General features: G+C 45.0%; 2 protein-coding genes across 3 annotated transcripts; both read left to right on the top strand.

Moving 5' to 3' along the window:
- The first annotated feature begins 999 nt into the window (after window positions 1-999).
- On the top strand, window positions 1,000-10,955 carry bbs2 (Bardet-Biedl syndrome 2). Of its 2 annotated transcripts, none has more exons than XM_018726591.2 (18): window positions 1,000-1,208; window positions 2,265-2,390; window positions 3,474-3,701; window positions 3,950-4,075; window positions 4,185-4,247; window positions 4,332-4,409; window positions 4,580-4,684; window positions 5,449-5,535; window positions 5,716-5,851; window positions 6,382-6,521; window positions 6,637-6,781; window positions 7,199-7,370; window positions 7,520-7,649; window positions 7,797-7,916; window positions 8,467-8,604; window positions 9,565-9,677; window positions 9,756-9,904; window positions 10,403-10,955. In XM_018726591.2, the coding sequence occupies exons 2-18, from the start codon at window positions 2,274-2,276 to the stop codon at window positions 10,507-10,509; spliced, it is 2,154 nt and encodes a 717-aa protein (XP_018582107.2). In that variant the 5' UTR covers window positions 1,000-1,208; window positions 2,265-2,273; the 3' UTR covers window positions 10,510-10,955. The 2 variants fall into 2 exon arrangements, with proteins under 2 accessions (XP_018582107.2, XP_018582106.2); XM_018726590.2 differs by having other exon boundaries at window positions 1,001-1,208; window positions 2,262-2,390.
- Window positions 10,956-12,780: 1,825 nt separating this feature from the next.
- On the top strand, window positions 12,781-14,731 carry b3gnt9 (UDP-GlcNAc:betaGal beta-1,3-N-acetylglucosaminyltransferase 9). Its single transcript, XM_018726606.1, has one exon. The coding sequence runs from the start codon at window positions 12,856-12,858 to the stop codon at window positions 14,155-14,157; it is 1,302 nt and encodes a 433-aa protein (XP_018582122.1). The 5' UTR covers window positions 12,781-12,855; the 3' UTR covers window positions 14,158-14,731.
- The last annotated feature ends 887 nt before the right edge of the window (window positions 14,732-15,618 follow it).

Here is a 15,618-nt window from a genome sequence, read left to right on the forward strand (position 1 = left end):
AGCGTCGTGGCACATCAGCGAGCACAACGTTCCGGTACAAAACCGGAAGTTGATTATCCTCTGAAACGCACTCATTATTGAATTCCTGTTTTCTCGCGTTGGCTGTTGACGATGGGGAGCACGCGACCACGTTGCGCGCGGACCCTCCGTTGTGTAATTCAGTACTGGGTGCATACTGGTGAAACACAGGAGGTCCGGGGTAAACAAGTAATGACGTTTTCAAGCTCTTTGTCATATATTCATTGTTATCTAACCGAATTTAATTTGTATACTGTACACTGGACCTCTGTGTACATCCTGGCTTGGAAATTGTACACCAAAAACTAGTAAATGAAAACTGCCTAAAATCTACCTTACTTGTTGTGTGAGATAGTTATTATTGCTGTTGTTATGCGTTGTTTGATTTGTTACATGTTACATAAATATTGAATAAGCGTAAGACATGTATGCATTTAATCGGAATTTTTACAAACATGTTCTTTTACGTTTTTAAAATGAGAACTGAATTAATAAAAGTCGGAAAAATCGATAAATCATGAACCATAAGCCGACTAATTGTATTGTAAAAAAATTGAACTGTACTTTTGCTGCTAATATGTTTTTATCTATAGTATTCATTATTGTAATATCTTCTGTTTTTTAATAATTGTGGGTACTGTTTTGTTTAGCAATTGCTGTGTACTGTCTTATGCTGTTTGCACGCGTGCACCTGTAGTCCTGTGTAAGTAGCTTTGTTTGTGTTGTTTTATGTAGCACTATGGTCCTGGAGGAACGTTGTTTCGTTTAACTGTATACTGTACCAGCTGTGTATGGTTGAAATGACAATAAAGCCACTTTCTGACTTTGGATCTACAGAATTGGTGGTGTTATTCCTGAGCGAAAGCTCTAGAGGCGCTATTTAAAAACAAAATCCCAAAGAAGAGTCGGGTATTTCTATGGTAGTTGAACTTTACACACTGAAGCGATATTATCTTTATTAGTTATTGAAATGTAAAAGTTAAAAGAAAATGAAACTGGGACAAAAACAAAGAAAAAGTGAGACTAAATCCCAGAATGCTGTCCGTCCGACACGTCCTTTTGTAGTGCGCGACGAGCACGCGGCGCAGTGACGTCATTCGCCGCCTGCAGGGGTGCGAAGCGGGAGCGCACTCTCTCTTGTTTGTAATTCTGCCATTAAAGAAATATATTTGCCGCAGCCGAGGTATCCGGTAAGTAATGGTTCATTTAAAAGTCTTATTTAAGCGGTTATAAGGCCAAAAAAGGTTTGCGTTATTGCAGCATTAACCAACCATACAAGCAGAAAAACTTTCGGAACTAGATCATCGGATGTGCTATTTTAAAACGAAAAATCATGATTGGAAATAATCATGCACTGCAGTGCAAAAAACCAAATATAGGCCGTATTTGCACCGATTTCGACATGGAGAAGTGTACATTTGGAAATGTCGTTTTTTTTGCTTAGGAATCGTAAATGTAAACAGCAGTGGCATAGAGCAAACCAGGATTGTTAGGCAAGCTGGAGGGATTTAACCAGCCGCGCGACGTTGCTAAGCAACAGGTGTTCGAGCTCGCGCTCCAGCTCGCCCTCAGCCACAGCAGCGACTATCTCGGCTCCATAAGCGCTTTATAACGTTAATCTGTCGCATTTACGGTAGATCCAGGGAGAGATCACGATTACCGAAACATCTTTTAGTCTAAACGAATGTTACCTTGTTATAAACAAAGTACAGAAGTTGCACATTTCCACAAATATTTGTGCAACCGATGTGGTCACATCAGACTGATCAGTTATTAAATGAAACAATGTAGCACCAAATCTGCGGGACATATGCCTGCTTGTATTCGCTACAGTGCTCAGAAACAACTGTTCAATGTCCCATGCCTTTACTGTACAGTTTGTAGCATCTTATAATGAATTGGGTAGTCCATCCCATTGCTGTCGCCCCAAAAACTGCATCCGGTATGAACCAGAATGTTAGCAGTGTGCAGTCCTTGTAATCTGAATGAGGAGTTATTCCAAAACAGTATAAACAGTGAAGATCCCTGTAAAATTCACACTGCATTTGTAACTCCCCTTGATGGGACTGACTGTGACTGTTTGCAGCAATGCGGGGAATAAAGAGTATGGTGGGCGCCCAGTGTTTTACACTAAAACACAGTAACCACATAGTGAGAAAAGCTGAGGTGCAGTGTGCGCTCTGTCCACGTGATGCAACCCTCTCCTGTGCTGTACGTCACTGCTACGTTGGCGTCTTCTCCAGAAGCGTGCTGCCATGCTGGTGCCCATCTTCACCCTGAAGCTGAACCACAAGATCAACCCGCGCATGGTCACAGTGGGCAAGTTCGATGGGGTGCACCCGTGTCTAGCTGCAGCCACACAGGCAGGGAAGGTAAGATACCGATCCACCTCCCTGTTGGAGATGCCTTGTGAAGCCATTCTTTTTCCACAAATAATTTTCATACTGCTGCTGGTCTGACTGTCAGTGCTGTATTATTTATCTTTATTGCAGCTGTTGCTATATTCTTTAGCAGAAACTTAACACACACATCATCTGAAACCGCTTGTCCCAAGTGGGGTCGCGGGGAGCCGGAACCTAACCCGGCAACACAGTGCGTGAGACACACCCAGGATGGGACGCCAGTCTGTCGCAAGGCACCCCAAGCGGGACTTGAACTCCAGATCCACCGGAGAACAGGACCCGGTCCAACCCACTGCGTCACCACACCCCCCAGCAGAAACTTGTTTAACTTAAATCATCATCTTATTTAAGAATGTCCTTAGCCACCATTATCCTAATTAATCCATGTAAACGGAACAAATATCGAAAAACAGTAACAAAAATACTTAGTCCGTTTTATTTTTATGGGGAAAGATTTCACAGTTTGTTCAAAGCCCATCCCATGTTAAATCCAAAATTGTCATAAATGACCGCTAAAATTACAAGGAAAAAGTGTGGCATTTTAAAATAGAATAAATGAATTGTGTACATGGACTGGCCTGAGGAAGACGAAGGCTGTATGCCACGTTTAAATGAATTAACAATTAGAAAACTGAACCACAGTGGTGCAACACAGGATGCAAACACATCGGAAAGCAAGTGAGAATGTAATGTGGATGATTGCAACTGAGAGAGTGGGTACATGGTTCCCACAATGCAGTGCATGTCACAGTCTCTCACATAGCCGCTTGGCATGATTTTTAAACATGCTCTCGTTTTATCATGCTGGAGTAAATATCATTGACTGGATACATGAAAATGAACACAGATAACAATAAGTGGCATCCATAATTGTAAAACCAGGATACCGTGGGGCCGAGTAACAAGGGGATGAGTGTACTGTATATGGAAAGTGCTTACCCTATACAGTATAAGGGAACTTCTGATCACTTACATTAATTTCAGAGTTATGTCAGAGTCCACGATAGCTGTCCCCATGTCAGGTAGTAGTGTTGGGAATGTTTTGTTCTGCAGGTGTTCATCCATAATCCCCACACACGAGCCCAACGGCAGGCCGCCCATCGGCTGAGCCAGAGCGCCCACGACTCGGATATATCCCTGCTCAACATCAACCAGGCTGTCAGCTGCCTGGTCGCTGGCTCGCTGGAACCCGGCCAGGTGGGCGATGCGCTCCTCGTGGGCTCCCAGACAAACCTGCTGGCGTACGACGTACACAACAATGCTGACGTCTTCTACAAGGAGGTGGGGCTGTGCACCAGAGTCTGGGGGCTGCCTTCCCCATGTGTCGTGTGTTGGCATCAACATCGCGCTTGTCTGAGCCATTTGCCAGGGAAAAAGAAAGTCATCGATAACGTTCAGCGATTGAATAACAAGCTGGTGTCCATCAGTTTAAAGAGTTGGATCAGCCGCTGTGTTTCTATAGTCTTCCAGTGTCATGATTACAGTGATGCTGCAGATCATTTGTTCCTCAACACTGACTCTGGACCTAGGTGGCAGATGGGGCCAATGCCATTGTGTTGGGGAAACTGGGGGACATCCCCTCCCCCCTTGCAATCATTGGGGGCAACTGTGCTCTGCAGGGATTCGACCATGAAGGAAACGACCAGTTTTGGACGGTATGGATCAAGACAGAATCTTTTGTGTCCTAGTTCTGTGTTAAAAAATTTCTTTATTTTTTTTTTTTTTTTACTTCAGAGGTTGACTGATGTATTTTTTTCCTTAAAGGTCACAGGGGACAATGTGAGGTCATTGATGCTCTGTGATTTCACTGGAGATGGAAAAAACGAGGTTTGTGATGATCAAAAATCTGAGAGACGTTATCGCTGGTTTGTGATGGGTTGTAGATTTTTAATGAGCACTTTGCCTCAACAGCTTCTTGTTGGATCTGAGGATTTTGATATTCGAGTTTTCAAAGAGGATGAATTGGTGTGTGAGATGGCAGAAAATGAGGTACTAAGCTCACCAAATGACTGTTGAATGTTTCTGATTAATATTAGAGCATTGTGGTAATATTTTTAAAAGTTGCAAAGTCATGAGAGTCGTGTGTGTGTGTTAGCGAGTCAGATTCGGTCCATACGCTCCTGTCTGGAAGTTGACTGTTCCTTCTCTCCATCCTGCAGACGGTCACCTCTCTCTGCCACATGCACGGCAGCAGGTTTGGCTATGCTCTGGCCAACGGCACGGTTGGCGTGTATGATCGCACTGCCCGCTACTGGAGAATTAAGGTACTTACACTTCTGATGTTAGTATAACTTTGTTTCTACAAACTAGCACTGTAGAAAACCACACACTACACTCAGTCATCATCAGTAACCGCTTGTCCATGTCAGGGTTGCGGTGATAAGGAAGTTATCCTGGAAGCACAGGGCTTTAAGGCTGAGCAGGGTTCATCCTGAAGGGGACGCCACATTCATTCATTCACACATTCCCATGCTACGGGCAGAGCCAGTTTCATAATCTGAAACACACCATCTTTGTACTGTGGGAGGAAACCCATCTAAACGTGGAGAGAATATGTAAACTCTGCACAGACTGAGCAGGACTTAAACCTATGCTTGAACAGCCCGGGCGTTATGAAACAGCACCACTACCTGCTTCATGGCTGTGTTGCACTAAAAATATTTAAGAGCTATTGTTCTCACCCTGGGGGGGGCGCGGTGGCGCAGTGGGTTGGACTGGGTCGGACCAGGTCCTGCTCTCCAGTGGGTCTGGGGTTCGAATCCCGCTTGGGGTGCCTTGCGATGGACTGGCATCCCATCCTGGGTGTGTCCCCTCCCCCTCCGGCCTTACGCCCTGTGTTGCCGGGTAGGCTCCGGTTCCCCGCAACCCCGTATGGGACAGGAGGTTCAGATATTGTGTGTGTGTGTGTGTGTGTGTGTGTGTGTGTGTGTGTGTGTGTGTGTGTGTGTGTGTGTGTTCTCACCCTCAGTATCCTTCATACAGTGGCCATTTGTTATTGATACAGACTTGTTGTGTGGTGTCTTTGCAGTCTAAGAACCATGCGATGAGCATTCATGCATTCGACCTGAATGCCGATGGTGTCGTGGAGCTGATCACAGGCTGGTCTAATGGAAAGGTCAGCCCTGCCTCCTGTTTTAAAGGTCCATTCATCAAGGGCGAGTTCGGTTACCTCTCATCGTAACAGCAGCGGAGCAGTTTTTAGCGTACTCTAATTGTCCCCGAACTCTACATCACGTTGAATATTGGCGCAGACTGGTCCGTGGCAAGGCTGCAACCACCCTCCTTTCATGTGCAGATTGATGCCCGCAGCGACCGCACTGGTGAGGTCATCTTTAAGGACAACTTCTCATCTTCCATTGCTGGGGTGGTGGAGGGTGACTACCGCATGGATGGCCAAGTCCAGCTCATCTGTACCTCTGTGGATGGAGAAGGTAAGATAATGACCACAGCTGGTGCCTACCTGCCAGTTATTCAGTGTTTAAGGAGTCCACACCTGTACAGTGGCTTCAGTGCTACTGTATGTAAAAATGGTTCCTACTGTTCCCTACTGTGGGGCACCAGGCAGTGTAGTAGTCAGAGCCATTGCCTCGACGTTACAGGGCCTGGGTTCAAATCCCCACCCCTACTGTAGTAGGTAGATAGAAACTTTACTGGCCTCCACAGGAAACTGCACCATAAAAATAACTGCAACAATGATAATGAAAATAATAATAATAATAATACCTTGGAGCTAGGTACTTACTGTAGCCTGAAGTGATCCAGTAAAAACTACCCAAATATAAATGGATAAATAACTAAGTAACTTTGTGTGCAAGCCTCACATTGCAAATTGTCACCTAAATTAAATAATAATCATAATTTTAATTTGGCCTCTCTGGCAAGGGAGAAGTTAGGAAGCCATTTGTTTGATTGCCTATAAAAGGCTGTTAGTTGTATCTCTTGCTCTGTGTACGTCTCCCAGTACGGGGCTACCTGCCGGCCAGTAAGGAGATGAAGGGGAACCTGATGGACACAAGCGTAGAGCAGGATCTCATCCGTGAGTTGAGCCAACGCAGGCAGAACCTGCTGCTGGAGCTGCACAACTATGAGGAGAATGCTAAGGTGGTCCTTGCAGTATTAGATACTTGTACATAATCATAAACACAACATGCCTATGATTGTGGAAAAAAAAAAAAAAGGAAAACATCACGACTGCATCTTCTGCTTCCCATGTCAGGTGGTCGCAGGTGCTCCCAGTACTGAAGGGGATGCTCAGATGGGAGTCATCCCAGCCAACACGCAGCTCCAGACTGCTCTCTGTGTTAAAGCTGCCACAGAGGCCCAGAAAGCCCACATTGAGCTGAACATCTCCACCCCTAACGGTAATGCTCCGTGAAGCAAACTGTCCACTCGTTCAAGTTCCACTAGCGAGATATATTTAAAACGTGGCAATCAGAATGAGATGCTACAATTGCGTTCCTGCAAAAATTGTACAGTAAAAGAATAATCGAAGTTTAAGGCCAACTACTCTCCACTCCCACTGGCATTTATCTCCACATTTAACCAGAAATAGATAAACCAGTTGTGCAGATGTGTTGAAGTGTATTGTTACTTGTGGTGGCATGCAAACATCAGGTCCAGCCATGCGCGGACACACACACACACGCATTGCGGTTTGCAGCATCAGAGGATTTTTCTCTGTATAGTAGCAGTTGTCCGTGTCACGTTGTTATCATCACGTTTGTTGACTAGAGCCGCAGTCCCCACGGGCCTCCTCCAACTACCTGTTGTGCTTCTAGAGACCATCATCCGAGCCGTGCTCATTTTCGCGGAGGGCATCTTCGAGGGGGAGAGTCACGTAGTGCATCCCAGTGTCCAGAACCTGTCCGGCTGTGTCCGCGTACCCATAATCCCGCCAAAGGACATCCCTGTAGACTTGCACATCAAGGCCTTTGTGGGTGGGAGGAATAGGTATGGAGTGTATTCAGCTTCATGTCACTCCTCAGGATATAGGGCAACGAATACTTTTTAAACTAGCGGTAGTGGGTGATTGACTAGTACAATTTTTTTTTGACTTACTAAGAGCTACTATGGTCATGACCGACCCCTCCTCCTTCTAGCACACAGTTCCACGTGTTCGAGATCACGAGGCAGCTGCCACGCTTCTCCATGTATGACCTGCACGTGGACCCTGCGGCGCCCCAGCCTACTGGCATAGTGTGTTTCGGCATCAATGACCGGCCACAGAGGGTCAGCTTTCCCCTGTATGCATGTCCTCCTGAGCCTAACTGTGTTTCTCCATTAACTCACACTTTCCCAGTCTCTCTGCCCCGTTTTCTCACTCACGCATGCCTTCGTCTGTGTGCTGGTGTGACTCTTAGGCCTCTGTCTCTCCAGGTGGTCATGTGGTTGAATCAGAACTTCCTGCTGCCAGAAGGTATAGACGCTCCAGATGTGAAGTTCACCTGCCTTCGTGGAGGAGGACTGTTGAGCATCAGCATGCAGCCCAGTGGGGAGGTAGTCTGTGTGTGTGTGTGTGTGTGTGTGTGTGTGTGTGTGTGTGTGTGTGTGTGTGAATATGTTTCTACAACAGTTTAACCAGCAGCTGAGCCCCTGTTTCTACGATGAGCCGTTGTGTTACTGAATGCACAGGGATATACTGACATCTGCCCAGCGATGGTTCAATATATGTCTGATGTGCAAAATTATCTCCACTGTGGATATTAAGAGTTTCATTGTTTATAGCCAGAAAATCCATTTTTAAAAGAAGCAAATGAGAAGGATAAAAAATATTTACATGTACTCATTTAGCAGACACTTTTATGATTTCACATTTACATTGCATAATGATTATTAATTTGTATTTAGCAAACAACTTTACCCAAGGTGACTTACGGTACTTTATACCCTGCACTAAAGTCATTACAGTCATTCACTCATTTATACAGCAGAGCAGTGTAACACACACAAGAGAATTGAGAAAGAAAAAAAAAAATCCACCATTAATGCTACCTCTTCATATTGGTTCGGTGCTGCTAATGTGGACTTTTCACTTGTCTGCTTTCAGATCACACTGAAGACGGATGACATTGACCTGGCAGGAGACCTGATCCAGTCTCTGGCCTCCTTCCTGGCCATTGAGGACCTGCAGGCTGAAGCTGACTTCCCAGCGTACTTCGAGGAGCTGCGAGTGACTCTGACTGAGGTGAGCACAGTTACACCAACCATTCTGATTGTGTAAAACGGGTGTTGGCCGATTTTCTTTTTTTTTCTATTTTTTATTATTATTATTATTATTATTATTTTTTTTTTTATTAAACACAGCCTTTTTACCTGTTTAACTGTTCCAAATCAAATGAGGAACAAGGAGGAACAAGTCCTTCTCTTTCCTTGTTCGTAAGGATCAGTCTCATGGTGATGTCTGTGGTGAATTTCAGTTACTTAGCCTTAAACAAGCTGTCAGTCTTCAATACCATTTTGAAAAACAAAGTATATCAAGTTTCATATTTTTAGAGATAATTAATTTTAATATATATAACATTCTACTAAAAATCACACTGCCGTAATGTATATGGATTTAAAACGTCTATAGTCAAATGAATATACTTTTTAAATAACTATTACAACAGCTCAAACTGAAATCTTGTTAAAAATATGAAAAAATGCATAATTTTTTTTAAATCTCATTCCGTTATAAACAATAGAAATACTTTAAGCAAATGTATTGGTTTCACACACGTTTCTCATTGCCATTACATGTATTCAAGTGGCAGTCATAGTTAAAGACAAGGTTTAAATGAAGTTTAATTTTTCTGTGATGCCTCATCAAGAAGTGAAGATTAAAGATGAAGACACAATGACTTGATCTTTTTCAGACCGTAAAATGCCATCATTTTCTCTGTAAGCCCTACGTATGGGTTCTCTTTACTGTAACAGGATCTTGTTGAAAATCTTCAAAGTTAAAATGATTAATCATTTTGAAAGATGTTAACGGGCCTGAAAGGATGTTAGCAGAATTTTTAGGACACCATCATGGTGCCACCATTGTGAGCAAAAATGCTTATGACTCTCCTGAACTGAACAGATAATTTTCTCATGTGGTTTGGTTTGAATTTCATGAGACCGTCCTATAAGTGTTTCCATCTTACCACTGCATGTGTTTCAGGTGGATGAATTCCACTCAGTGCACCAGAAGCTGACAGCGGCCATGGCGGATCACTCCAACCATATTCGCACTATGCTGGTGCAGGCGGAGGATGCGCGGCTCATGGGAGACATGTAAGTTTCAGGTGGAACAGCTGCCTGGTTTCATTCTCCAGTTCTGCTTCTAATTTCCTTTTCTTCTGGTCTTGTTAGGAGAACCATGAAGAAGCGCTATATGGAACTTTATGACCTCAATAGGGATCTGATTAATGAGTATAAAATCCGGTGCAACAACCACAACGCCCTTATCGCCTGCCTCAAGTCTGTTAACCAGGCCATCCAGCGGGCAGGACAGCTGCGAGGTGAGTGGGCAGCTGGCCGAGGAAGGTCGCGCACATGACCGGGGTCGTAAGTTGGCACTGATAGGAGAGTGCTGCGATCCCACTGAAGGCCAGGACACTCAGCAACTGAGCCAGTAAGCAGGAGGCATCAGGTGGTATAGTGGGTAGAACCGCCATCTTTGGATTTGAAGGAGCCGGGTTCGAATCCCACCTCTTGGCCGAATACCCATTATCAATGGACTTACTCTGAATAGCTCTATTAAAAATTTCCCAGCTGTATAAATGGGTAAAATCATTGCGAGCAGCTTAACATACAGTAGTAAGCTGCTTTGAAGAAAAGCATCAGCGAAATTAATACATGTAAATGTAAACTGCGTGACCATGTGCTGGAGAATGTGACGCACGTTAACATGTCTAGTTAATTCAGACATTGGCTCGCTGCATCACCTGTGCCTGTCCCTCATAAACACACACTTCCACTTGCTTTCTGCTGTAACCTGTGTGCTCTCCGTCCCTCAGTGGGGAAGCCCAAATCCCAGGTGATCGCAGCATGCCGGAATGCCATCAAGAACAACAACGTCAACGCCCTTTTCAAGATCATGAGAGCGGGAACGGCGTCTTCCTGAGGAAAGCCCACCGCCGGAGGCTCTGAAATACACCCCTGGGCTAGAGAATTGGCCCAGCCCTAAGGTGACCCCGTTGCTGGCGCTGGAGGAGAGACTGGACAGAACATTTCAATAAGATCATGGCCACTGTCCCCTTGGGACTCTTCTCTTCATCATAAGGGTGCCTCTGTGAGACACCGAGCCCCTGGGGGCTCCGGCGGCCATCAAGGTAGCAGTTAGAGGAGCAGCTGAGTGATCCTAACAGCCGGTGGTCGTATGTGTGTGTCCTGGCAGAACAATCGCCGTTTTGACCGTGTATGTATGTATTTGTGTGTGTATAAATACATACACACACACAGAGTGCTGGAATATTATAACACATTTCCTGTGGGTGTTTTTGGAAGTTGTAAATAGGATCTTTGTTCTTGTGTGTGCATATGAAACTAGTTGTAATAAAATGTTATTCTGTACCAAGTGTTCTGTCTCCTCCCTCTCTTTATTTACTGTTACGTGGTTTCACAGATGGGCTGTAAATATATTTTGTTTACGTGCATGATGGTCACCACTCCTAACTCGACTTAGTATCAATTAGTTTAATAAGGAGACTTAGAATTTTCATACTTAAGAACTATCTCAGTATCTGAAATATTAAATGTGGGGAACGTGTTTATTTGCGATGAAATTAGTTATTTCATACGGAATTTGCTGAAGATTTTTTTTTTAAATCGACAAATTGCTAATTTAGGGACATTTGCTAGGAATTCGTTTAATTATTATGGTGCGAAAAGAATTGTGTAAATATGTTATCTCAGTTCTACGAATAAGGTCACTTTTATGGAGCGAGAAACCGAACGACGAGCGATTTGTCGAAGAGTCTCCTCACGATGCGCGTTTCCGCCGCTTCAGTCTTGTCACGCGGCGCGCTCCCGTCGGCGCCTCCTGCTTCGCTGGCATCTGGCTCGCGCGCGGACTCCACCTCGGCGGCTCCGCAGCTCTTAAAGGGAAACGCAGCGGATCCCGAGCTTGACGGAAGCCACGCGGGAATCCAGGTACACTCCTCGCGCGTGGGTCTTTTTTTTTTTTGTTTCTCCCCTCTCTCTCTTTTGACCATTGACTTTATTTAAAAGTTAACCAAAGTTTTGTGGGCTCGCGGGCAGCGCGCAGACAGCGCACTCAGACGGGGCTGTTTAAATGGAGTCCAGATGTGCTGCAGCTGTGAGCGAGAGCTGCTCCGCGGGCTTGCGCTCACAGTCACTCTGTAACGCACTTCGAACCACAACATGAATCATGCGCTGACATAATATATATGAATATCTCATAATGTGTGTTTTGAACACTGTCTCTATGCCATATGCACCTAAGTGTCCTAGTTTGAATGAATGCCTTACCTTTGGAGCGTGCAGAAGGACAGTTTGAGTTTCGGAGATGGTCCAATGACTGTGCGAAGGGGTCGGTCACTTCAGAAGGAAGCGCCTTTGAAGATGTAATGCTTCCACAGAGGGGATCATGTCAAAACTTCAGGGGAGGATATTAAAGGAGGCTGTTGTGTAAGAGGGAGCGCAGAGCCAGGGCCTCTTGCTCCGCGGTCACCGAATGTGCTTGGAGCGCACCTCCCTCGGCTAACTTACTGCAGTGCTTTTGCCATCTTTCAAGGACCGTGGGTGAACCACGGAGAGACTTTGGGCTGATCTGGTGCTGCTGGTCTGACCAGGAGTGTGGGCACGGACCAGGGACATTTGACTGTCTCTGCAGCACGGGCTCAGGTACGGCTTTGTCAGGTCTGCACTTGCATCGAGCTCGGCTCTTAAGTGCAATTTCATCTTATTAAATACTTCTGTGCTCTTGGTATCAAACTTGAAGATGTTCATAGTTTTAATGTGGTGTTGACGTCTTTGGTCCCGTTCGTGCGTAAGGTACATTGAGGAGCAGGAACTGCTTGAACGGGAGACTAGGCATGGCTGGGGTAGCGGAGTGTGCGTTGTACACTTTTATTACAGTACTGACTTGCGCCTCCTTAATTGTTCCCAGGCCAAGACCAACATGTCAGTGTCTGTTTGAAAGCGGGACAAGGGCTGAATTCTGTAACAGCACTACGAAGCAGCAGAAAAAGTTAACTGGAGAGACAGGGTAAATACTACTTATTGTTGTGGGGAAATCGACTGCCCGAAACCCAAAGGTCTGAAGATTTTTTTAAGCTACGTCAGCGCAATGAAGTTAATGTAATAAAACAGCTAGAATAGTTTGGTGTAAAAACTCAACATGCAGATATCATCACTGGGAAAGTAAGAGTTCAGCTGTGAAGAGGCCATCTTTCTCAAGACAGTGAGTGAGAAGGGAAAAAAAAGCAATAGGTTTACCTTTAATATAATGAGGAGGATCCACCTGAAAGGAGATGTGTTGTGCACCTTGCTGCTGCTGGTGCTGCTCTGCCTGGTGCTCTATGCTCAGCATGATCTCCAGCTCATCTGGGGCCCTTGGCCCACAGTGGCGAAAGCCACCAGCTCACAGGCCCTTCTGAAGACACAGCCAAAGAATCAGGGAATAAGGCAAATTCCTTCCAGGACCCCAGCCACCCAAGCCCCCCAAGCCCCCTGTCAGCCCCATCCTTCCCCTCCTGCCTCCACACCACAAGGATCCCCCTCGACCGGGAAGGCCATGGTGACCCAACCTCCCTTTGACTTCCAGCGGTACCTGCGGAACAAAGACTGCAGGGACTTCAAACTGCTGATCAACCAGCCTGCTAAGTGCTCTGGAGGGCAAGCAGGGACCCTATTCTTGCTCATTGCAGTCAAGTCAGTGGTGGCCGATTTTGAAAAGCGCCAGGTGGTGCGCCGTACCTGGGGTCGGGAGCTTACTTTTCAGAATGGTGCACAGGTAAGGACGATTTTCCTGCTTGGCATTCCCCAAAACCGAACCCAGCTCCCCCTGTGGGAGCAGCTGCTGGCATATGAGAGCCAAGCCTTCCAGGACATCCTGCTGTGGGATTTTGAGGACACCTTCTTCAACCTGACTCTAAAGGAGACACACTTTCTCAAATGGGTGGACTGCTGCTGCTCGGATGTCAAATTCATATTCAAAGGCGATGCAGATGTCTATGTCAATGTGGAAAACATCTTGGAGATGTTGTGGGGCCAGGAGCCTGGCAGAGACCTCTTTGTCGGTGACATCATCGTTCATGCCCGGCCCATCCGCAGGCGTTCCAGCAAGTACTTCATTCCTGAGATAGTGTATGGCCAGGGCATCTACCCATCGTATGCTGGAGGTGGGGGCTTTGTCATGTCTGGCTTCACAGCACGCCGGCTGCATCAGGCCTGCCAGGAGGTGGAGCTCTTCCCCATCGATGATGTCTTCTTAGGGATGTGCTTGCTGAGGATCGGCCTCCAGCCAGTACGCCACGAGGGCTTTCGGACCTTTGGCATCGTGCGGCCCTCCGCTGCACCGCACTTACAGGTCTTCGACCCGTGTTTCTACCGTGAACTGATGGTGGTTCACAGCCTGACCGTTCCTCAGATCTGGCTCATGTGGAATCTTCTCCACGATCCCCACTTGCGTTGCCACGCCCAACCAACCCAGACTAAGAGTCTTTTTCGATGGAGGGGGAAGACACAAACTACACCTAAGAGCAAGGACAACCAGGACTACTCAATACAAGCATTTGCAAGACACTGAAAACTTGAATTTAAGACAAATATAATCTCAAATTTAGTGAACTGACTGCTTAGTTGTCACAAATTAGAAACTGACAAAGCAACATTATTCCTTATGAAGGTGGATTTTTGTAAGCAAGCTGCAGCTGAAACACGGCACGACAGACTGAAATGTGCTGCATCAGTGGCACGAAAGACGAACCCTTCGCAGCGCCATGGAAGGAAAGAGCAGTGCAAGCTACAACAGCACTCAAAGCCAAAGTCACAAGAGACGAATCCAAGTCTGTCTGCACTGAGGAAGCACAGATTTTATGCCCTGGAATGTTGTGTGCACTGTAAATCAGCCTGTTAACTTTACATTAGTTTTTAAAATGAGCAACACTGTAGATGACAACTGATTAGTAATGATAGCCTGCTGGATTTATAATGATTAAAACTGAGTTGTGTTTTCTATTAGAAATCTTTGGTTCTGCTGTCACTCTTTTAAATACTTCAGTTGACATTTTACAATTAAAAAAACAAGTAATAGAGTATTGTGATAGGAATCAAAATGACCATGCACAAACACTGAAAATGTTCGTGTTGGAGAATGTTTTTCCCCCCAAATGCATTTTGTCAATTCTCATCTTTATTTATTATATTCTGTTTTTTCATTTTATTCTTAACAGTCTAACAGGATTATTAAGAAATAAAGTATGAGCAGTTAAATGGCAAATATAGTGGTTCAATTGAAGAGATTGGCTTTTTCCAGACAATTTTCTCACAAATTTACAATACAACACCTCTGAAAAATTGTGAGAACTCTGATATATTCAATGTTATTTTTACAGTCAGGAGAACTATGAAAGCACTAAAAGTGTCATTCTACACAAGCAAAAATATAATGCCACAATCCAGTAACTTTGATTCACAATTTTAATCAAGGCTAGCCCCATTTCCAGAAATGGGTTACACTGTACTGAAAGCACAAAATAATTAGGCTGGGAGGAATAAACACATACAATACAGAGAATATATCTTTTATATAAACATAGCTCTGAATCAGACATCCAGGTTATTCATTCCCAGTCACAATGTTCATTCCAACACAAAAAAGCAAAATCAGAGGGAGGGGTAAGTCAGCCATACTCACATTGCTCCTCAATTTCTGTCAAACCCATCTCAATGCCCTGTTATAGATAGACCGTGTCCCCAAGAAGCAAGGCGGTGAACCACTGCTGCTGCCGTTTCCAGATGCTGAGGTTTCATGGGGCCCAGCCAAAAGCCAAACGCATGCTTCTACTCTCAATGACTTATCTAAGCTCTACAGATCCAAATATAATTTTGAAAAGGGACAAGCAATTTCCTCACAATAACATCAAGAAAACATTTGGAACCAAGACAAATTTATGCAAATATTGAACATGACAAGGTTATACTAAGAAAAACCAAATGAACTGAACTCTTAAAGTTGGTTTAAATATAAGCTAATTTCACTGTATAG

Source organism: Scleropages formosus, chromosome 7, assembly GCF_900964775.1.
Source record: "Scleropages formosus chromosome 7, fSclFor1.1, whole genome shotgun sequence".
In the NCBI taxonomy this organism is placed as follows: domain Eukaryota; kingdom Metazoa; phylum Chordata; class Actinopteri; order Osteoglossiformes; family Osteoglossidae; genus Scleropages; species Scleropages formosus.

What these genes read in the sequence shown, in the direction of transcription:
- bbs2 (XM_018726591.2), top strand. Translation starts at nt 2,274, where the DNA reads ATGCTGGTGCCCATCTTCACCCTGAAGCTGAACCACAAGATCAACCCG. An exon ending in GAAACGACCAGTTTTGGACG is followed by an intron (nt 4,076 to 4,184) that starts GTATGGATCAAG and finishes TTTTCCTTAAAG; the next exon opens with GTCACAGGGGACAATGTGAG. An exon ending in CTGGAGATGGAAAAAACGAG is followed by an intron (nt 4,248 to 4,331) that starts GTTTGTGATGAT and finishes TTGCCTCAACAG; the next exon opens with CTTCTTGTTGGATCTGAGGA.
- b3gnt9 (XM_018726606.1), top strand. Translation starts at nt 12,856, where the DNA reads ATGAGGAGGATCCACCTGAAAGGAGATGTGTTGTGCACCTTGCTGCTG.